We start from the raw sequence: 24339 nt of genomic DNA, 5'->3' as shown, positions 1-24339 counted from the left end.
TTGTAAACAACACAGATTCAGTGTGGCGAAGAGTTGTACACTGCAACCCATTTTCACCCATCATTACCCTTGTCTGCCCAGCATTTCTTTCATGTTTATGATGTTTTTGTTTTTTTTTGTTTTCCCCTATATTTCCAGCCTTGTTCAAGCCAATCCAGAGGTTGCCATGGATTCTATTGTGCACATGACCCAGCACATCTCACCCACACAGAGGACCGAGGTGGTCCGTATCCTGTCCACTATGGAGACGTCGGCATCCTCCTAGTGGGCGCCTGGCCTCTCCTCCAGGCCTGGCTGAGGCACAGCTCAGGCCACAACCACAGCCAAAAGGAGCCTGGCTCAGCAACACCTGCTCCTGCCTGAGACCTGGGCTGGAAACTGAGGCTGGAGGAGCCAACGTGAGGGTCCTTGGCAGCTGCCAGGTTACTGATGAATCGTTGGTAATGATTCTCACTAAGCAAGAGTTCAGATGACTGACATCAATTATAGCATTTTGTAAATTGTCTTATATGCTAGTGTTTAGATCCATCCATGTATTTTGAATTTAAGTGCATTTGGAAAAATGACTTCAGAAATATTTAGTGAATAATATGTGATAAGATGTTTGGAGTTTACACAGTTGGCCTAAGTGGATGTTTATTCTTCCATGATAATCAGTGGCCTCCATTCTTTTGAACTGCTGTGTGCACAACAGTACATTTAGAATGTTGCTGTCATATTAAAATACACCTTGGTTTGTGACATATGCTTGTTAAGATATGCAAGTGTTTTGATGACCAACTCGAAAATGACAACGCATTGCTGGGGGCATTTGCGAGAAAGGGGGTTTTACACTCCCAAGTAGGGAGCACTTAGTTACTGAATAAAGACGGGGAACACTTTGGACAGGAGAGCCCAGCAGGGAGCAGGGACAAGGTCCCTTTTAGACCCCAACTGTTTCACAGTTACCCTGCAGTGAGCAATGGGCAGCTCGCCTCACAACAAAACCACAGCTGTCCCTTCTGTTCTCACTCACACAGTACGCACATGCTGCTTAAGATGCACTTTACTGTTCCCTCACATTGCACCCAGAGTCAAACCTGCACAGTGTTAACTGTTGCATAGCGCATACAAACATACACACACACTACATGCACAAAGTGATACAAACAGTAATCCACACAGAGATGATAATAGCTGAAATGAGAATTGATAATGGTACTACACACAGAGAGGATAATAGCGCACTTGTTTAGAAAAATAGTCTTTTCTCCCTTGGGTTACTTTTTTTGACAACTATTGTGTTTGCTCCTTAAACAAATCATTCAAAGTTGAGGGTTTTTTAATGTTTTTTTTAACAAAAGGAATATTTTGTAATTTACAAGAATTACATGGCTAAATCATTAAATGTCTGTTTGTGATAGAACAAATGTTACTGTTCACTTCTCTTACATGTTACATGTCAGATATGGTGTCTAATTTTAACTGTAATCCACATTAACTGTTATATTTAAAGTGTGTCCTTTATGTATATGAAATGTTCTTTACTTTTAATATAAGTATTTGAAAACACTGTTTGAATCGCTTCTCTACTTGTGTGGGGTTTTTTTTTTGTTTGTTTGTTTTTTTTTTTTTAGAATAGAGTACATAATAATAACAAAACGGCACCGTAATGTTGAATTTAGTCTTATACATGGTGTCATGCTCTGCTGAAAATGCAACGTTCGCAATGTAAAATGGCTTCATGGTCCGTGCTGTGCCTTTTATGTGCCTGTATCAACATGTAGTCCAGTTGCTTCATAAGTAACTTGTTTCCTACAAAAGGATGGAGAAGAATTCACAGTGATGAGCTCTAAATGTGTCTGTAAATTTAATAAAGCTTACCCAACTTATTTTGTGTGTTTGTTTAACTTTAAAATCTCTCTTTGTTACATACAGTAAGAACGTGGTTTTAACAGAACTAAAGTTTCCAAAAATTGAAGTAATTTAATTTGTCATTTATTTTATATATTGACGATCCTCAGGACAGATAATCACATCACTGGAAGCCTCATTAATTTCAGCAGTCAGAACAAAGTCTATTACTCTGGAGAGACATTTTCTGATTACTAGAAAATGATAGTCTCCCCATTCCTCAATCCACAGATGATTAAAGAGGCATTTTCTCCCTGGCTTTTAAACTTCAACAGTATTAAGGAGGATGAAGCAGATCAAACAAATATTGAGGGATCTATCTCATCCTTTTTTATTTAGTCTCATTCTTTCATATCATCCCCTTGGCTCTTGCACTTTTACCATCCTACCAACAAATATGTAAGACAAATTGAGTTGCATGCACCCAATACCCACCACAATTATAGGAGGCCCAATAAGAAAATGAGTCATTTGGCAGTATAATTGGAAATGTGCCTTGCTTGGTCTCTGTGGTCTCCCAGAGGGTTTTGCTCATTTGTGGTGGCATGCTAGGCTGGCTAATTCTTCTTTTAATCACTGACAAACTGCAGAATCAGGTTCCTCCTCAACCACTGGAGTGGAGGGAACAGGAGCGTTTGGTGAAACTCGCAGGAAACTACTTAATGCCCTTTCTCTAGTCTTGAATTTTAATAAAAAAGCTGTTTTTTTGGGGGGGGGCTTTTGTTGGTCAAAATAAACCATGCTTTTAAGGTTAAAGGAACTAAGATGATCCTTACAGAATTATGAGGGGCCATACAAGCTATAATCTATTCTGGACCTCTCACATAACTTTATTCTCCTTTCACATTCATACATTTTCACTCTCATATTCATACATTTTCCCTCTCATATTCATACATTTTCACTCTCATATTCATACATTTTCCCTCACGCATTCATACATTTTCCCTCTCATATTCATACATTTTCCCTCACGCATTCATACATTTTCACTCTCATATTCATACATTTTCCCTCACACATTCATACATTTTCACTCTCATATTCATATATTTAATGCACACATTCACACATTTTGCTCATGCACATGCAGTTACACATGTAAGAGAAGAATATACGCCTGTAAGAGAGGAATATACTTATGTAAGAGAAGAATATATGCATGTAAGAGAAGAATATATGCATGTAAGAGAAGAATATATGTATGTGTAAGACAAAAGTATAGTGGAAACGGAAGGTAGGACTTTTATGGCGCAGTGATTGGCTGAGAAGCTTGAGTAAGGTCTGGGGGGAGGGGGCAACAAACATGATTGACATCTGCATACAGAATGTTAATCTTCCCGAACCAGCCATCCTCTCGTCAGCTCCGAAGTAAGTCTGTTTCTCTCTGCTGCTGTTTTCTCACATAGAACCAGGTGGGGTTACAGGCCCGCTGGAACTAGTATTGATGTTTGCTAATACATGACAGCTAATGTTAAAAGAAAAAGTGTTTACCAGCTGCTGGAAAAGTGAAGGGGGATTATCGCGTTGAAGGTGAGGCCAGCCCAAGACAGAAAGCTCCATTCTATACCAGTCTTCACCTGAATTAAACAGAGCAAAGAAAAATCAGTCACAAAAACAAACAAAAACATTTACAGACATACGACCAATGTAGTGTAACAGATAATTTTGTTTGTGAGGGAAATAAAGAAAAAAGGAGCCACACACAAGTAAACTGTTTTGGTGTAGAGATGAAGAGACGCGATGAGGCAGAGTGAAGTCCTTTCTCCAGCTATTCTGTGCGAGTGTAGCCACTGCATCACTGTTGCTCAAGGCAGCCCACCACTGTTTTATCTTAAAACAACAACAGTGACACTGCACAAGATACTGTTGTGTTTTACATATATAAAACAACGTAAACATGATGGTATGGCTTTCATTATGAGGTTGATGCACTGCAACAATAGAATTTAATTCATAATTCCTTTAGAACACAGTAAATATTTGCATGAGACCACAATGCATGATGAATGTCTACACATGTAGTTGTGTACATAGTAAAATGATTTCAATCAGTTCAACGTAGTGAGCGGATAGAGATTTTTAATTCATTTATAAAAGGGCACTTGTATTGGACTGGTCATCTGGTCTGAGTTTAGCTATCAACAAACAATTTTGTTGAATATAATTGTATAAAAAATACAGACCACATAGCTGAGCTACTATGAGCAACTCTGTGCATCCATAGGTCAGCTAAAAAGCAGAAGGTGTCACTCATCTCTATTACAGGATGAAAGTTTAGAGTTTTCCCAAACAGTCTTCTGCTTGCCAAGAAAGCTTTCTGATGGTCATGCAGTGGTCAAGTGTGGTAATAAATATCTCCTGTCATGCACTGTTGTGACTGACAGGAGAATTATAGGCTAACGTTAGTTAACAATTAACATGTATCATCCTGATGGCGTTTAACATTATGTAAGTTAGCTGCTAGCTAATATTGACAACATGTTAGCGCACCTAAAGCAACTTAAAGGTCCAGTATGTAATATTTCTGAGGCTCTATTAACAGAAATGCAATAGATGATCCATAACTATGTATTTAGTGGTGTATAAAGACCTTACACAATGAACCATCATGTTTCTATTACCTTAGAATGAGACATTTATATCTACATAACCACGGGCACCCCCTGCTGTGGAGGTCGCTGCATTTTGTCGTCATGTTTCTACCGTAGCCGTCAACGAACAAACAGCGCTACAGAGCGTTTCGTCATCACGCCGTTCTTCTTCTGCTTGTGTAATTCCGGTAGTGTAGACGCCCGTCACTACAGTGAATACGTACAAAGAAGAAGAAGAAGAGGGACTATTAATAGTAATATACTGTCTCCGAGTAGTCTTCTGGTTTATTAGTAGTAAGAAGAGAAGTGACATTTGGACAAATGAAGGAGCACAAACGTGTTATTTAGCACGAGAGCCGACAGCCAGACGGAGTCGGGACAGACAGCTGACAGCAGAAATCACGGTTTTTGTGGATTTTCCCAGATGGAAGCCTATAACGTTAATGTGGGACAGATGTTTTCAAAGCGGTGCTGAAATTGTTGTTTTCTGCTGGACAGGTAATTAACTTTGTCAGACTTTAGCGATGCAAATGAAAACTTGCTTGATAGCTTTAGCTAGAAGCTGGCCATAATCACAGAGAGTCAGTGGTGTGAAATATGGATTCATTTCATGGCGCCTACTTATTCTCCAGCCTGTGGTTTGGCTTTGCCGGTTACTTAGCGAGGCAATCAGATGATCAGTAACATTAATTGGCAATAAAACCGTGCTTAGAGCATGGAAGAGCTTAGCTTAGAGAACGGAAGCATCAGCCAGCTAAACTTTTACTGACTGGTAGAAAAACATTTATTGTTAGTTGGATTGGTTTATTCTCCAGCGCTCTGTTTTTGGCTTTGTATGTTATGTTTGTGACAATCAGCTGATCGCTAATTGGCAATAAAACGGCAGCTTCCAGCATCGAAGCTCAGATCAGCCAGCTAAACTTTGAAAAAATATGTAATTGGATTGTAACTTCATGTAGTTATTCTCCAGCCTCTGTTATGGCTTTGTTACATAGACAGAAATGCTCCGTTAAGCTTCCTGAGACAAACAGCTAATGAATATTACTGGTAATGAAACGGTAACGGTAGATTTTACTGCCCTGGTGGAAAACATTTATTTCTTCCCAGAGGAAAAATCTTTTGCTCAGAATACTCTTTTCTTTAACTCTTGAGAAAACACTAAGATCTCAATAGGATGTCTTTATGAGATCACTCCAATCTGAATTGTTGCTCCTAAAACCCCTTAGGAGAAAAGGATGAGATGAAGAGAGATTGAGGTTTTGAAACTTAGGTAAGACAAATGGATACTGAATTGAGATTATATGATAATAATATTAGGATAAATGAAAGTAACAGATGAGATCTCATCATTGTATCTTTTTGAATTCATTAATGTCTCTTATTGCTCCTAAGAAGCAGTTGGGAACTCTGGGGAGATGATCATGATCTTGATTGTATTACATTACTGTCTGTGCTCGGACAACCATGATGGAGGCCCTGAGCTGGATTTGAACCCCACTTCTGCTGTTCAAAGGGCAACAACACTGCCGCTGCGCCATCCAGCTAAAATCATATTTATGGACTTATTGTCTTTAAATAGAATACAATTTTCCGTTACTTAAAAGAGCAGAATTACCATATCCACAAGGTCCTCAAAATTCTACTCAAGTAAAAGGTATAAAAGTATTTCATAGTGAATGTACTTAAGTATCAAAAGTAAAAGTGCTTATTCTGTATGACAGATACTTGTGTATCAGTTCTTGTGTGCATTCGGTCATTAATGATTAATCTCTAAACATCATATCAAAGTATTGGCTGTTCCAGTTATGCTGGCTGTGACTACCTTAACCAATTGGAAAGCATGACATTTGAAAGTGCATTATTTTTTTTTAATTTAGTTTATTTTTCTCAGTAACTTGTAACAGATAATTAACAATAAATACAATCGGGATTTGAAATTAAGGGGAGTAAAAGTACACACCCCCATAAAAAGAAAATACTCAACCTCAACATTTGACGTAAGTAAAGTACTTGAGTAAAATAACCCCTAAGTGGGGTCACTAAGACAAAACTAAGAAATATCTTGGAGCTTTTTTTCTGATCCACACTCTGGAGACTGAAATTACGGTTATTTAAGATACTGTAGAGATCTCATCTTTTGATCAGAGTAAGACAGAGATGAGTTTTTGCTCCTGAGGCCAATATGAGAAAATTGAGACATATTTGAGAAGAATCATGAGATCCCAGGAGTCATAGCTGAGTTTTCTTTGAGCTCTTTCTCTGATCTCATGCTCCCATGTTCAGGAGACTTAAATTAGACTTATTTAAGATCAGTTAGAGATCTCTGGGTTTGATCAGAGTCAGACATAAATGAGATTTTATATGGTTGTTTCTCCTGAGATGAATTTGAGAAGTGGGAGAAAAGGCCTTTGGTCTCACCTTGGTATTAAAAGCAGCTCATTTGTGTCTAGGAGAAAAGAAGGAAACAACTATGAGATCTCATCTTGGATTTTGCTTTCCTATGGGTTTTTACTGCTAATGTTGATATATAACAAGACCGTGTGCCTATCAAGTGACCAATAAAAAAATACTTTCCGAATTTGCATTAAAAAAACTTATTGGATATTGCTTCTCACTGTGCACACAAATATGTAATCTGTACTTTCACATGCTAAATGCCCATTAAAAATGTTGCACCATTTTACCACAAGCTGAAATTATGGCTGTCAGTGCTACTTTGTGTTTCTGTTGTATTTCAAAAAAATTCAAAAGACATTTTGGTAATATTTGCAGATTGCTTATCTAATTAAACAAAGCGAGAGGAGCCTTGATTCTCACCTGACTATGCCTTTGTATACTTCATGTATTATGTGGTTTATAATGTACTGTGGTGCAGAAACAGTGAGGCTTGCATTTTCCTGTTATCTGTCAGTGGTCATACTTGATGCACTAAATGTGATAGTGTTTGAGAATTTCTTCATTTTCTCTGGTATGTTAGTCCAGTAGGGGTGGGAATCACCAGAGATTCCACGATATGATATTATCACGATACTTATATCACGATACGATATTATTGAGATTTTAAACATATTGCAATTTATTGCAATATTTGATCTTTTTCCCAACTTCAAATTGTGTCCCCAAAGCAAAACTCTTATTCTAGTGGACTGAAAAAGCAATTTTATTAGTGCCAAAAAACAAACAATTTATATAATAAAAGGTCGATACTTGACGTTCATGTTACGATACAATATTGCCTTGCAAAATATCGCAATACTTTGCTGTATCGATTTTTTCCCCCTCCCCTATAGTCCAGATGAGCCAACCCTCCGAAGATGTAAAATAATGTATTACATAAGTATGAGACATCATGTAGCACTTCTTCATGTGGCTGTTGTTTATTAACGAAAAAGTAACAATAATATTCAAAAAAAACATTTGGTTTTACGTAATTTATATAATTTCTTAACACATCTATCTAAAGAAACCTAATTTCTTGAGTGGCAATCTCTTTTATCTCATAGATAACGTCTTTGTCCTGTCTCAGGCACCGTAGCTATACTGCTCGCTTGGGTAGGGGAGGGGGGGGTGCAATTCGCAACCCTCTCCACTCCTTACACACTGAACCTTTAAGCAAAAAAAGTTTCATAACCCAAGACATAGCATCAGTTTTAAACTTATTGTTAGCTGTCACCTAAGTTATTAGCAAACATTAGCGCTAATGTTAGCTCAGCTCGGTGATTCCTGCTGCAGAGCCTTCGGAGCTGACGAGAGGATGGCTGGTTCAGGAAGATTAACATTCTGTATGCAGATGTCAATCACGCTGTCATTGCCCCCTCCCCCAGACTGGACTCGAGCTTCTCAGCCAATCACTGCGCGATAAATGTCTCTTCCGTTTTCACTATGCTCCTTCCTTTTCCACTATACTTTTGTCTCACACATACGTATATTCTTCTCTTACATGCATATATTCTTTTCTTAGATGCATATATTATATATAATGTTAAATGTACACATTAACTGCATGTGCATGAGCAAAATGTGTGAATATGTGCATTAAAATATATGAATATGAGAGTGAAAATATATGTATGTAAAAGTGAAAATATATGAACGTGTGAGTGAAAATATATGAATATTTGAGTGAAAATATATGAATGTGAGAGTGAAAATGTATGAATGTGTGAGTGAAAATGTATGAATGAAAATGTATGAGTGAAAAATGTATGAATATGAGAGTGAAAATGTATGAATATGAGAGTGAAAATGTATGAATGTGAAAGGAGAATATATGGATGCATGGCCGCCATATGGGGGAAAAGTTAGGACATTTCCAAAGGCCCCTGACTGACAGGGGCCCCAAAAAATAATTATAAACAAATCAAATTATTATATTATACATTATATAAACCATCATCTGTTTGTTTTTACCTGTTTTTGGCAGTAAAAGTTAAAAATCCCCATTGACCAAAAAGTAAACCTCCATATTGACCGACCACCCCCCTGTATCTGCATGAAATGGTTTGGTCCTGCCTCAGCGCACTTATCAGTGACAGTGTTTAGCTGCAGTCAGTAGATGCGCCAGAAATACAGTGTTAACAATGTTGTCTAGTAAACCAAAATCTGTTTTTCAAAAAAGGAAAGAGAGAAAAGACAGAGAGAGGAAAGACAAAGGACAGGATGTCAATCTGTAACCCAGTTTTTCCCCAAGAAATGTGGGTAGCCTTGAGTCTGTGAGTGGTGGTAACCTGTTGGCTTAATGTCTATAGTGAAATAAGCTAGCTAGCTACAGACTAGTGTTAGTCTACATTTCCTCAACAGTGAAAGGAAACATTTAGCAAGATATTCATGTTAAATCATTGTCTCTGCCCCGTTTAGCAGACTAACAACAGATGAGTCAGCAGCACCCCAGTCTCCCCATAACTGTAGCCTCCCTGTCCCAGTGAAGAAGGTGAGCAACATTGTGTTAATGACATGCCAGTTAGCATCTTTCCAGGTAGTCTGTGGGGATATCTCTGTTTCTCTTGCTATTTTTATCATAACAAAAAGAAAATGAAATATTTATCAATGACAGAAATTCAAACACAAATTATTTTCTCACATAATGATATAAGTTACAGAAAATATTAAAATAATCCAATTTGATACGTTCATTTAGATAAAATTATGGCCGTTAATGACATCTACAGATACAGACTTTATTATTCCCTTCATGAAGGGCACTTTATTTGAGAAGCAAATAGTCAACTGCATCCTGTATGCAGACTTGCATGTACAAATCACCAATTAACAGAAAGTTAAGTCCTAGAGAAGTGGTGACAACAGCTGCACAGAGGGGGTCCAATTTGATTTTTTTGTCATGGGGCCCAAAATTCCTGGCGGCCCCCCTGTATGTATGTGAAAGGAGACTATTTGTATGTAAAAGGAGAATATATGTATGTGAGAGTGAAAATGTATGAATGTGTGAATGAAAATATATGTATGTGAAAGGAGAATAAAGTTATGTGAGAGGTCCAGAATAGATTATAGCTTGTACGGCCCCTCATACAGAATGTTGGGGTTTTTTTGTTTTGTTTTGTTTTTGTTTTTTACTTTCAATTGCCAAGCCCCAGTGACTGACTGCTGATCTCAGGCAGAACTGTGACAAAAAACGAGAAATATTAATGGGAAAAAAGGAGAAAATCAGTGTCTGCGATGAGATTGAAATGGAGGCATTAAGATAGCGCAGAGGGGAGACTCAATCATGCATCTGAGGCAACCATAATTCCACATTCACGCGTCTCAATGACTTGACAGCACTTGAGAGACAATGCCTGTGACCCAGTTGCAGGATTCCAATTAGCGGGGTGTATGCAACAGTTGAGATGAAAAGAGAACAGGGTCTTTACAGAGCCTCAGGGCTGTCTGGTTACTGCCTGAAAACAAGAGTCTTTTGCCCATGACAAAGAGTAGACCGACACAGAGGGAGTGCCAGGCCCCAGCTGTTGTGGTTCTCTCCAGGCTGAGGATTCATCTCATCTCCGCCTGCCTGCCTTTTTACATTTCAACCATATTGGAAAGTGTTTAGCTGGTCAGTCACACTAATGCACATTTCATATGTGTCTTATGAGTTGAGTAACTGCTGGTATTGTTCCTGCCAGTCTCAGATACAAAAGATGACCTCTGCTCTGGGTCATAAGTCTGCACCTGTTACCTCAAAGCAACCTAATATAAGCATATAATTCATGTTGTTCATTTGTATACTTTTATAAAAAGAAGTATACTGTACATTATGGTTTAAGCTGTGCTTAGGTGAAGCACTTATTTTTAAAAGTACATTTTTTATTCTTATTATTCGGTAAAATTAAATAATTCTAAAACATAAAAAGCAAGCATAATTTAATTTGTTTTTTAATTTTAACGTAAGCTGTATTTCAGTAAACCTATTAAAAGTGCAAACATTTTAAGTAAAATTGAGTGTATTTTCCACAAGTCTTATAATGCCTGTATTTAGTTAGTGTAGTTAATTTAAGTGCTACTTTTTAAAAGTACTTCTTTATTAGTGTATTATATGGAGTTTTACAATATACTAATTGAGAATAGAATTAAATTTGCATTTAATTTAAGATCTGTTTAGAAGTGTATACGTTATAAATGCAGTGCATTTCCATTAAATTTAGCACCCAGAACAATGCTGTCATATAGTTTGAACAGTACATAAGTCCCAGTCTAGCTTGGTTTAAGCTGAACATCTACTGGGAAGTAAAACACTGTTGTCACACTGTACTGTTTGCATTATAGTTTTATGATGGTAGTGCTTCTGAGTGAGATTTCCCCATGCATTTCGAGGCTTTTGTGATTTATGTTTGATACACTTACATAATGTAGGGCATTTTTTCAAAAGCAATTTCCATCTATAGATCAAAAATTAAAATAAATGATGTGGTGTATCTTTAATGCAGAGAGGCCAGCCTGCAGAAGCTAAAGCCGGGCAGTGAATCTCTCCAGGGGCAGGAAGTCAGCCTGTCAGCCAGCTGCACCAGAGGCTTAATCTTCAATTTGTGTTTGAAACGTGCCACAAAAGTCAAAGATTACAACACCCTGCGATCATCACCACATAATGTACACATTCTCATTCTGTCAGAGCTTGGTAAACATTGGCTGACTAACTAAATACCAGGACGACAGAGAGGAGGGCTAATTCACATGCAGACAAACCTGCTGCAGACAGAAGAGGAAGAAGGCATCAGAACAAGACAGAGGGATTAAAGTTAAGTTGAGCTTATTACCAAGACAATGTTTCAACATGTTTTAGTCTTAACTTTACATTAAAAAATCCAGTATTTATTTTAATAATAAACAGATCCTCCAGCAGACTTTCCTCATCAAATGTCTGTTTTTCATCTTCAGGAGGAAATCAATATTATGCTATAGCTGAGTACACAAGAGCCAGGTTGCTATTTGTCCTATGCTGCTCATGCACTTGACTTGTCACAGAAGTAGCTTGGCCAATATGAACAATAATATGGAAAAAGCTCCTTATAGCTGTGCATTGCAGACCAGGTGAAGTAGCTCCCTGTACCATGCAGCCACCCCTCCCTTCCTTCCTCAACCCCCCCCCCGTCCCGACATTAACATTCATGGAGCCACTGAAGTGTGGCGAGCCACGTCCATCGAGCCAACGACGAGACGCAGGGATGAGGGGGGGAGGAAGAGGATGGAAGCCCCCACCGAATAGGGTTGGTGGAAGAAAGGGGATGTGTGGTGGTGAAGGTTGCCCAGTATGGGATTGTGGGAAAGGTCAGCAACCAAGGTGCTACATCTTTGGCCATATATCACAATTATTGCAGTAGGTCATTGACTGGTGTGGAAATTATAGAAGCCATGACAGGTCCACATGGCATGCTGGAAGAGTGGGCAAGGCCGGGTCAGCAAGAAGTCCCTGTCGACTGTTACTGTGTCTCAGTAAAGGTAGTCTAGTTTTCAGCTGTGCTAGGGACGTGGCTCTGGGCATGGCAGAAACTTGGCATTCCATCAGCATCAGCTGTACATAATGCAAATTATCAAATGGTAGCATGCTTACATGTCAAACTAAGATTGAGAGTAATGCTAACACTATTCCTTCTAAACATCTACATGTCATGTGGGCATGTTAGCATGCTGATATTAGCATTTAACTCAAAGCGCCTCTGTGGCTAAGAACAACAAGAGCTGCAAGCATGGCTGTAGACTCTAATAGTCTTGTTTTAGTAAGCATTGTTTTGTATTTTTTGTTTGAAATCTTAACTCACCTGTGCAGTATTGTAAATATAATTGTAGAAATGTTCCAATGTAGAAGTATTTATGTTAGGCCATAGCTTGGCCTCTAAAAGCTAGTAGACATATCTACTTGTAGTTTACTTACATGTGTGGTACTTCATATTTGTATTCCAGTGACTTCAGCATCACCTTCTCCCATAAAAGCAGGTGTGTTGCTAGTTTGAGTGTACTTCAGTATAGAAACAGTGCATTCACTTTAAGGGAGCGGTATAGTACATGTACTAGTGTGGACCAAAAAATGTCTTTCCCATGTAGCATTGGCTGATGGCTGCAAGACTTCCTACACTAATGAACACGCAATCTGCTACATACACATGCACAGTAAACTCATTATGAGTTGTGGTATGCGCAGACTTGCTGACTAAAACAGTTTAGCTGAATGTAAACATCAGTCCAGCAGTGGCCCATTTTGAGAGGTGCGCCACATTAAAATGCATGCATTATAGGCATATCAGTGGAGCGTGGAAGCCAACTCCCTATGGAAATGATGGTTTACTGCTTCTCATAGGGCCTGTGGAAGGGTTTATTTGTGACCAGTGTCCTCTGGCTTTGAAGGACAAAATCAACCAACCAGGGAAATCGTTGTGCTTGACAACGGAGTGGTGTCATATCTGACAGCGCTGGTTGTCAACATTTTATTCAGACTGATAAAGATGTTTATAAGTTCTTAAGAAGCTGTCCTACTTCCAGAAGGGTGGTGGAGCAAGTAAAGACTGGAAAGAAAGAAAGAAAGAAAGAAAGAAAGAAGACTGGCTTCTAGATAGTGACATTTTGCATGGGACACTACATTTCAGGTGAATGTTCTTCTAATGAAGCTATTATATGTGTTAATATGCAATTAAGCTACTCGAACAAATGTATTTCCTGCACTCAGCACTGTAAAAGCTTGGTGCTTACAGCTAAAACAAACTGAAAGCATTTTGACACTGAAGAGGACAACTTTAACCTGCTACACTTGATCAAACACTGCATCACAATTAGGTGTATTTATCCTGGTGGCTCGGAGGAAAAAGATCATTGGAGTACAAAGCAGAGGTGTGGACTTGGCAGACACACTATAGCTGATGAGCCCTCCACCCCTGCCTCCACCCTGGTTGTCCACCCCATTACACACACATATGCACAGATACATTTTGCAGAGCAGAGCTTTTTTCACACTTTCTGCGCTTGACTGCAAATGAGAGAAGCAGAAACCTTCTGTGTCATGTCTTTTGTCTCGGGGTTCCTATAAACTACAATTACAACACACCAAGTGGTGTGAGGGAATTCGGCGTGGAAAATGTATAGAACTGTGTAAAACCAATAGGGGACCAATGCATGTTGTTTTTTGGATCCTTTTTGTTTGCTATGTAAAGCAATATCTTTTGTCAAGGCAAGATCAGAAATTTCACAGATTGGTAGTGATAAACATCTTGTGATTATAATTATCTTATCAGGTTATCAAAAGCAAAACTGACTGTTTGTCAATTTACATTATGGTTGTGGAATATTACTGTCTCATCATGTATACATTATCAACATCTTTTATGCATGGGAAACTAGTTTGTCAATGATTCCATGCTTTGCCAGGGTAGATCATAGGATAACTGAAAATATGTCAAATATCTATGCATAGTTATATTGTCATCATGCTCTCCAAAAATTAACAGCAAGTGAAAGAGTGATTAAAATCTTAACAAGCATATCTGCCCTGGCTTTAGTGACTGAATGACTTGTCAATATCTATAACATGCTGAAATCTCCTCAGCACTTGGCCTTACTGATTAAGCACTGCAGTAGGTGGGGAACACTCACAATTCTGGTCTCTTCAACTTTAATCAAAAGTACACTGACGTACTGCAGCCCCCTCCCTCTCTTTCATAATAATGGGCCGCTAAAAATTCAGGAGGCAGGCTCCACATCAATCACTCGCCAGATTTGAGTCCAATGCAATAAATATGTAAATGAGGAGAAGCCAATGTCTCGTAGCTTTGAGATCAGCGCAAGGAGAAAAAAAGGGAAAACTGTATTAATTGCCCGTGGCCAGAGGAATCCTATTACTGTGGGCATTGATTATAAAATTGTATGTGTGAATGATTTTCATGCAGAAAGTGGACTTCCAAGCCTAGAGCAGAAAGTGAAGAAAGAGTCAAATTAGCAAATTGGGCCAGATTTTGCAAGTCTCTAAAACGGAAACAGCAACGAGAAAAAGGCCAAATCTAAGTTCAAATACGATTTAAATTAGATAATAAAAAGGATTTCTATCTCAAACTACAATATAAAAAGTACAATCCCTTCGTAATATTTGTCCAATTGTAATGTTTAAGTGTGCCTAAGTGTGGTGCCCTAAGTAATTCTCATCTGTAACATAAGTTGACATTTTTCCACACTTCCAAGATTTCAGATTGTATGTATTAAGGTCATTGTTTCAAACCAACTGAGCAAAAATAACATTTAAACCTGACAACATAGTGGAAACATAAAAGATTATTTTTTTCTTTTGGTAAATGATCTAACAACCTGAGCTGACTCTGCCTACGTGAAGAACAATAAGGAGACTTACTGCAGGCATCTAACCAAGTAGCTGACAGCCACCTGGTATTCAAAGTGTCCATCTGGCCAGTAGAGGTAGTCAGCTGATTAGCACATGGCTGGCTGAATATGTACAAAATAAATAAAAAATATGCAAAATATGTACATACTTTAAATGGTTAAATTATTTCTACAGTAAAACAAAGCTAATCACTTCTCAAAGGACAAATAACCATTACTGTGCATGGTTTATCCAGCAGTCACCATAATCACTGTCAGCTAGATTAAAATTGATTTGCTGGCCTCGTGTTTGACTTGCAAATCTCTCTCTTAATCATGGCATTTTGTTCAGATAAACAGGGATTAGTTTGATTAACAGCATATCATTATCTCCAAACATTTAAACACTGTATAGGCTTTAATTAACAGAATGTGACAGTTTAAATTGTTGATATATTTCGTATTTATATAAAACATTTGATTTTAAATTTTAAGCAAATTTAAGATTTAAGCAAATAGTATAGCTATATTTGTTTATCTTTGGCATCCATCAACATTAGTGAAATGTTATATTTATTTATATGTATTATTCCATGGAAATCACCATTCTCAGACTACTATGACTGCTACCACATGTGATGCCGTTTTCTCTTTTCCATGCACCTTTGTTTTTTTAACTTAAATACTTGGTAGTAAGTGGCAACTAAGAATTTTCATTTGTGAAAAATAAATCCACACTGACCAACAGCAGGTAACAGAAAAAGCTAAAATGAAAGGCATTTTATCCAATTGCAACAAAAATGATCTGGAATCAAAACATATTTGACATTGCCTCCAAATGCTGGTTTTGTTCTGGGCTGGTTGATTTAACTTTTTTAATGTATGTCATGATTAAGTAGTAAGGTTGCTCTAGGATTTTATCAAGCTAGTGTAGCTGTTTACAGGAAGTTGAGCTTGACCACTAAAGCCAAAAAGCAAGCAGGAGTCAAATTTCTTGTGTGAGCACACGTACTTGGGCAATAAAGCTGATTCTGATATTGATGTGATTGTGATTTTCAACTCAAAATGCTAAAAAGACCATGTCATTTCAAGGTAAACAATTTACTGGACGGCCTTATAGCGCTCTTGGAATGACTCCAAAACATAATTCCACCCTCTGTGATAACTGGAGGTCGCTGCCAAACAACTATACAACAAGTGAAACTGAATGAAAGTCACTCTCCAGTTTCACTTTGTCACTTTTATCTGAGCTGTATCTTTAGGAGTAAACAGTTAAATTCCACTGATTTCCACAGTTACTGTAGGATTAGCATCAAAATCAACAATAACTTGTTTTGCAGTCAAACTTTGGTCTTTTCATGGGATTTGTTGACATTGACAAAAATACATCCTTTAATTTGACCTCTTATGGGTGACTGGTGTTCATTAAGTGCCTGTTAAGACTTATACAGAAGTGTGCTTTGGGGTATGTTGGCTTCACTGATAAGTATCGCATTTGTCCATCAGCACCACTCACACATGCCCTCCTTTGATCAAGTTTTGATTTTGTGAGACGTCAAACCCAAACTGAATCATAAATATCACTGTTAAGATCGCCACTAGAGCTCACGTCCATCTACAAAGGCTGAGTCTGACCAGCGGCCCTTTGCTGCATGTCATTCCCTCTCTCTTTTTCCCCGCTTTTCCTGTCTCTCAACTGTCCTATTTTAAATAAAAGCACAAAAAGCCCCCAAAATAATATCCTTTTAAAAAACCTAAAGAAAGCCATGGGAGGAATTACAAACCCACATCCATGTTTTCCTCCAGTTAATTGTTTGCGACCCTCCTTGTCTCTCCGGCCCCTCCCCCAAACAGCTCCACTGTTTCTTCAGCCTCCTGCTTCACTGCTCAGCGGTTCGATATACAGCGTTTGTCCTGCCATCCTTTGTGCTGCTCTGCCCTTTCCCGGATTCTAAAATATTCACTCAGTCATCAGCCTCTTCTTCACTACTAACACATATGCCTCAAAATATGACTTAACATTTCAGACATTATTTGCACAAATCCGAATGTGCCCCTGCAGCGGTGCTTCCTAATTATTCAGAAAATGCCCAGCAAATGGACAATTCCCAAACAGATTAAGCCCATTTGCAGGCACACATCCATATACTATATTATATGCATTGATAACTTTCCAATTAAGCAGTTCGTCTCTGCAATGCCTCTTGTGCTAATAGAATTTGTTTGTTATTGTTTGCTCTTAGTGTTTGAAGAACATTACCATGAGCTCATTTGGATAAGTCAAGAGGAAAACAAGTGAATATATTCTAAGCCGTGACTGCAAGGTACAAATAGCAATTGTGTCTAAACTTCTGTGGCGTTGTGTGGTTTCTTCCCTCACAGTAAGTACTGAGTGAGCAGACATCAGTCACTTTATTAACAGCTCAACAACATTTGCAACGTGATTGGAAAATTATGCTGACCAATTGCTCCCTGGATTTGAGAGTTTATTGATTGCTGGTTAGATGTTTTGTCCGGATTAGCCAACGCTGTCAGTATCACCACAATGAGCAGCTCTGGTTTTGTTAACTGCGCTGCAGCGGATGGATGGATCGCTCTTTTTAAATGGAACCTGCAAATCTCTCCATTAAATGTCATTTAAAACTCCTACAACTCCTTGTCAAAAGTTCTGAATAAAAGGTTATCATTTTGCAAGACTGCAACAATAGAAAATTCTCGATGTTTCCACAGTTGAGCTGTAAAAAGTTGGTATTGTGTATGTCAGCTGTGTTTAGCAGCTCATGAGATTCTGAGGTATGACATTCTGTCTCTTCTATGAGACAACCAATTACAGTCAACTGAATTCAACTATATCAACTTGTCATTATAATGATAGTCAAAACTGAGTGTGTCAGAGCCTTCCCTAATCAAATTGCCCTGCACACACAAAATAAAGAGCATGTTGTCAAAACTTTAAACTTCTCTGACACTCAATACAGTTTCTTATAGATAGTTAATTGTAAGTATACGTATAGATACATATTTATATAGATAACTAATTCAACCCATTTGATGATAGTGCCACTGGTTAATCAGATTCGAGAGGATGGTGACATGCTGTATGAGGGTGTCTATCAAAGTTACAGCACTGTACTCGTCTGGACATACGTATTTGTTTCCCCTTATTTGTCTGTTTAAAAAATATTGTCAGAAGATTAAGTGTGCCTCAACAAATCCCCGTTCATTATACTTTTACAACTTGGAAGAACAGGTGCTGTATTTTTCCCCAAAGTGATTAACAAATTACAATGATCAGCATGTGTTTTATTATACAGTGAGTGGTCGTAAACATCGGTCTAATTAACTGAATTGGAACAATCAAGTACATCTCACGAGAAACAAACATTCTCTGTGGACCCCTCCCCGCATTCCAAGGCTATTCATTCTAGCATATTTGTGGGCCTCACATGGGGGCCCTCCATACTGAGTTCCTGTTGTCCCCCCAGTTATAAGGCCCTGCTGCTGCTGCGGCTACTGGCAGTGAGATCATCAGTGTAAATCATTTTTGACATTTTGATCCATAAAGGCAAAACCAGTTTGTGTCTTAGGGGTTCAGGTAAACTAAGCTGCAAAATATTGTTTTTACTACAATCCTAATTAGAAGAGGAAGTGAAACACTTAAAAAATGCTGCATCTCTCAACTGAAGGTGCAGGATTTTGCAATGCATAAATTTGGCAACAGTTTATTAGTATTTTCTCTTTTTTTTTTTAATGAGGACATAATACAGACTAGCACAAAGAGTGACCACATGAATAGAACAGCTACAAAAGTTTGGTTTGTTTGCATTAAATTGTCTGTCCATTTGAATCAAGAGGTTTTTATGCAATGCTAATATTCAAACCCCTAAATGATGGAGCCTTAAGTAAACAGTTGACTGTTCTGTACAGTTGTTCATTACTCTGTATAGACGGTTGGACTCATCTTATGTTAAAGTCAAATAATTTTCTGTTACATAGAAAATTTTCCGATTTATAAAGATATCCTCTTGAAGGCAAACGTGTGTTGGCAATAAAAGAATTAAAAGGAAATGCTTGTCAAATAAAATTTAAACAAAATCAATGTTTCCACAGTCCTGAGAGAGGTTTTTGGTCAAATGTATTAAACATAACAATCATAATCTGTTATTAAATGACAGAATCTGGTATTACAGATGAACTCATGGATGGAGGGTGCTCTTTGTCAGTATATAAAACACTGAAAGGTGATAAAAAATGCTATCATGCACCTTCACATTAACATTTTAGTGACAATTATGTCAGGTATGTGGCAGAAAAGGTTTTGTAAACACTAAAAACACTTTCTGCAGCATATAAATGTCTTTGTTTATTGCTTGATCAATGAGGCCCAGCATTGTGAACGTGTTAATGAGTCAAAATTCACATGGATTGGCTAGTCAATAAACAATTATACCAACATACAAATATAGAGATTTATAAATAGTTAAATAGAGCTTAACAGAAATGCAAGCAAGCAAATAAATAAATAAATAAATAAATAAATAAATAAATAAATAATGTACATTTAAAAAAACAAACAATAAAAAGCATTGATTTGTGTTCCAAATCCAAGTGTGCCTTGTAGTTTGGTGACGGCTGGATTACCAGACAGTGCCTTCGCTCATTTCTGAGGAGGGTTGTGACAGCTGGTTGGTGTATCCATTGTCACTGAGAGACACAGTGGTGAAAGGTTTGCCAGGGCCACACATCTCACTGGAGATGCTGTGCATTGAGCCCGGTATATTGGGCTCTGGACTGGGTGAATCCGCAGGATGATGAGATACTGTGTCAGAGAAACACTGCAACTCTCCAGGACAGTGGTGCACTGGATGGTGGTGGTCTATGACTCCTAATGGGGTGCCAGCAGGGACAGAAGAGGGCATAAAACCCAGGTCTGCTGGAGTCTGAGCCTGAGATGATGGTGGGCCTTGGAAGTACTCATAATTCCCTCCTGAGCCATAGTATTCACCGGGATAATCTGCATTAAAAATATTTGGATTAGTGCACAGAATATAAAGAAGCTTTTATTGCTTTTTGTTCTTCTTTTACTAGCCCCAGAAACAGACTCAGTGAAAGATGAATTGGCTTAATTATAGTGAAAACATCATCCTTCTAGCAAACGACTATCAACGTTGAATGACATTTTTACACCCCTAAAACATAGCTCACCTCCATAATAGGAGAAGTGTCCCAGCTCTTCTGGTTCCAGTCTCTCTCCCAGCGCTCTCATCCTCCTCTGCCCGCGGAAAAACACGTGTCTCCGCCCGCTCAGAGCGCTCAGCTGCTTCATGCGTCTCTCTTTGGACCTCCGGTTTTGGAACCAAACCTTTAGGACGAGGCGAGGATTGTAAAAAACATAATTGAGAAAATGTGGATGTGGATGACACGCGCAGGAGAGTGGAGCAGACGTACCAGAAGAAAAGACTTCATCTTATAGGCTACCTGCTCATGCCTCGCAGGGCCATGGAAGTAGGCTATCACAGCAACATTTTTTTGTGAAACTTGAATATTTCGATAAGTTTAAATTTTTTTAATTATAAACAATTATAAGAACTACACAATCACAGCAAGTTCCTGAAAAAAAATTACATTTGACTTCTTTTATGTGGCTTGCTGCGGTGGTCGTTATGAGAAACATTAATGATCTGACCTGTTCTGAAGTTGGAATAAAGGTTTTGTAAATGCGTCAATAGCATACCAGCCTATCGGCATGTGAACTGATGACTATTTAGCCCACGGAAACATAATTTTCTTTTAATGCATTTCGATGAGTCAATCAAGAAATTTCATCATGAGAGCTTTTTAAAAGTGTCCAAGCGCATCAGCGCTAAGTGAGCCCTGCTTTTAAGGGTTTTAGGAGCGCAGTGGGAGTGAAGATTATGGGAAAAATGGTTTGGAAACCTTATCTGAAAAAAAAGAGAGAAAATTCTGTAGAGCATTAAGGATAAATTCCCTAAGGGTGTCCAGGCAAAACGTGGGTTCTAAAGAGCCCCCAGCCACAATTGCTTTTTTGTGTCCATTAAAGCTTTGGTATAGCGAATACGCTCCTGACTTTATTCTCTGTGGTGTTAGTCCTTGAGGTACTTGGTAACCTGTTTGAACACTGCTGATTGTCGCTCAGATTTGGGAGGGACTTGGGTGTCCGATAATGGATGTAAATGGATCAGACTTTTTTCATTTAGCCTTTTACCTGGATGACTCTCATGGAGAGGCCGGTCTCCCGTGACAGCTGCTCCCTTATATGTCTGGTGGGTTTCGGTGTGGCCGCGAAAGCCGCTTTCAGGGTCTCCAGCTGCTTGGCTTTTATGGTGGTCCGAGGCCCGCGTCGTTTCCCGACGGCACTCTGCTCGTCATTATCGTTGCACACGTCTTTATCAGATAAATGTCCCGTTTCTGAGTCCTTCCCGTCGTCCTGCGGGTCCTGGGAGTCTGGAGACAGACTTGGGTCGCTGCAAGTCGTGACTGTTATGAGATAAATATGCTGTATATTAGCACATGGCTCTTAATATTTACAAGATCTGGGCCTCTAAATCATACGCGCAAACCCCCCGAGAAAAGCAGCGGCCTTTTTAATACAAGTTATGAATATGGCAGCAAATTTATTTCAGAAGTTTGTTAAATAATATTCTGAATAGCCCACTTTGATGATAGTACAAGATCCCTTTGAATATAGCACTAACCAATTTGGACAAAAATCTGCTGCTTTTAATATTATTATTATTATTATTATTATACTACTACTACTGCTACTACTACTACTACTAATAATAATAATAATTTGATTTAGAAAATATATCTTTCCCCTCCTTTTTAAAAACACAATAAATGTCTGACATAGCCTACCTGAAAGGAGGATTGTGTCTTTTCCATTGTTGTTTAGATAGTCCTCTTTACAGACAAACTTGAATTCGTCCAAGATGTACAGTTCCTCTCCAGTGGACAGCTGTTTGTTACACATCACACAGGTGAAACAGTTGAGGTGAAACACTTTGCTCTTGGCTCTGCGGACAAGATCACTGGGTAAAATTCCCTGGGCGCAACCGTCACACTTGGTCCCAAATCTCCTGTTGAAGAGGGAGAGCAACAGTCTGAGTAAAGTTTCAGTAGCCTACAGATGTAATAGGCTATAATAATGCTTCCCCTCTTAGACTTTTTAAAAATATTTTTTTTATTAGATCTATCTACCGCCTAACCTAAAGTAAAGTGTAATGCTGTAAAATTTGAAAAAAATAATCCTAATGTAATCTCATGTCCATCATAGCAGTCACACGTGCAATAAGGGTTTGCCCTGTTTGTAATAGCTGCTATCAATGCTGGCTTGTGATATCATGTTGTTTTTCCAAGACATTCTTAAATAAACTGCTCCACACACAATTTTAATATTTTTAAACATCAAAACAAACGAATAGATAAAAAAGCAACTGACAAGTGCGACATTTGAACGAATATCAGATCTCACAGTATAAACAAAGAAGGTTTATTGAACCACTGCAGAACATGGTCCAGGAGTTTAATAGCCTATAGGCCATATAGCTTATCATGCACGGTCAAATTCCATGTAGGCTCACCGTTTCTTTATTTTAGACATTTACTTCGTTTTTTTTCTAAATAAATATTAAACCGAAATACTTTGGATGCTTACCTAAAGAAGTCATTCTTACAATACAGTCTCCCTTCTCGTGAAAAACATTTCTCTGTCAATGCGCATTTGCATTCGCAGCACTGGACACATTTGATGTGCCATGGTCTGTCCAAAACTTTGAGCAGGAACCTATCAAGGATAGGCTTTTCACAGCTCGAACAGTGAAGCATTGTCTGGAGTTATTCCCAGCCCAGTGTGCGTGATATAGATGTTTGTTTCTTTCTTCGACGGATGCGATTGGGTGCGATCCAGGAAATCCAATGTATCCAAATGAATCTGAATAGTTACATCACCATCCGTGAGATTAAATTTAGCTCTTCTGTCCCACAGGGCAACAATCCACATCTGGCCAGCAGTTCCAAACGACAGGTTGACTGTTGAAAGAACAGCATTTCTGAAAGAAGAAATATAGATTGGAGATCATATCAGGCCCATCAAGATGATCCGAAAGTGTGCGATTTTATGGGTAAGCGCAGAAAAAAGCCTGCCTAGTATAGAGCTTTTACAACGCACTGCTGTACGATATATCCAGAGTGGTGACTAAAGTAGAGAAAAACAACGATGGAAATGCTATCAGCGCGCTCAGCCTTGGCGTTTGTGTCCCATTTCCCATGTGACGAGCTCTCAGTCTGAGAAAAGCGCTGTAATGAGCGCACCTCTTAAAGCTCAGCCTATTGCCTATTAAGACACATGTGACGTCAGCTCCTGGAAAAACCTATGAGCAGCCCTTTCAATTCACCCCACCACATGTAGCCTTAATTATGTAAAGAAAAGTAAAATACCGTGGTTGTAAGATGAAACCAAAGCAATTCCAATCAAGTCAAATCAGTGGCAAGATGTAAACTAAGTATTATACGCGCATAAACTGCTTGTGAACCTCTAAACATTTAAATAAAATATATATGACTGAGGAGAGAAAAAGAGAAACAGGCTACCACGAGAACTTTAAATAAAGGCATGGCGTTAATGCTTCCACCAGAAATATATCTTGTAAAAGCAGATTTTAGTTGAAAATAACTGAAAAATAAAAAGTGGGCAAAGATTTCTCACGATGACGATCCTTACAGCCTGAGGAGCTGTTGCGAGATATTTAGTCTAAGAAACTGTGTCTGTGAAGACATGATAATAAATAAGAATACAAATAAAAAACGTTATAAAAGCTCAACCAACGTTCTGCTTATAATATTTTATTCTTTGCGCAGGATCAGCCAGCTTCTCTCTCAAGGATACCCTGCTAAGGGTCAATGATATCATGTGAATAAATTATTTTCTTCAGCAAAAGGCTGAGTTGGGAGAAGACTGCATCAGTGGCAGATGACAAATTATCAGTATGCCTATCCCTGTAGTATGGCCAACACAAGCTTTTCATATAGATTAATGTTGTGC

General features: G+C 38.4%; 2 protein-coding genes across 13 annotated transcripts in view; one reads left to right on the top strand and one right to left on the bottom strand.

Moving 5' to 3' along the window:
- The window catches only part of acaca (acetyl-CoA carboxylase alpha), a 36022-nt gene extending 34151 nt beyond the window's left edge, over positions 1-1871 (top strand). For all 12 annotated transcript variants that reach the window (XM_038709737.1, XM_038709733.1, XM_038709726.1 and 9 more), the window contains one exon: positions 139-1871. In XM_038709737.1, coding sequence (XP_038565665.1) covers positions 139-265 — 127 coding nt within the window. In that variant the 3' untranslated portion in view covers positions 266-1871. The remainder of the gene's footprint in view (positions 1-138) is intronic.
- Positions 1872-19844: 17973 nt separating this feature from the next.
- Positions 19845-23568, bottom strand: LOC119895863 (LIM/homeobox protein Lhx1-like). Its single transcript, XM_038709249.1, has 5 exons — positions 22954-23568; positions 22155-22375; positions 21502-21773; positions 20481-20637; positions 19845-20289 (listed from the first exon to the last, which is right to left on the bottom strand). Exons 1-5 carry the CDS (start codon positions 23121-23123, stop codon positions 19913-19915), a joined length of 1197 nt encoding a protein of 398 aa, XP_038565177.1. The 5' UTR covers positions 23124-23568; the 3' UTR covers positions 19845-19912.
- Between the last annotated feature and the right edge of the window lie 771 nt (positions 23569-24339).

Source organism: Micropterus salmoides, unplaced genomic scaffold (assembly GCF_014851395.1).
Source record: "Micropterus salmoides isolate LMB-PRFRI ecotype aquatic unplaced genomic scaffold, ASM1485139v1 Ms_hic_scaffold_9, whole genome shotgun sequence".
NCBI lineage: Eukaryota > Metazoa > Chordata > Actinopteri > Centrarchiformes > Centrarchidae > Micropterus > Micropterus salmoides.
Note: the sequence above shows the minus strand (reverse complement) of the source record. Positions and strands in the feature narration are given on the sequence as shown.

Coding starts and splice junctions, on each gene's coding strand:
- LOC119895863 (XM_038709249.1), bottom strand. CDS start 23,123: ATGCTTCACTGTTCGAGCTGTGAAAAGCCTATCCTTGATAGGTTCCTG. Junction 22,376..22,953: donor TGTAAGAATGACTTCTTTAG/GTAAGCATCCAA, acceptor CCTCTTCAACAG/GAGATTTGGGACCAAGTGTG. Junction 21,774..22,154: donor AGACACAATCCTCCTTTCAG/GTAGGCTATGTC, acceptor ATCTCATAACAG/TCACGACTTGCAGCGACCCA.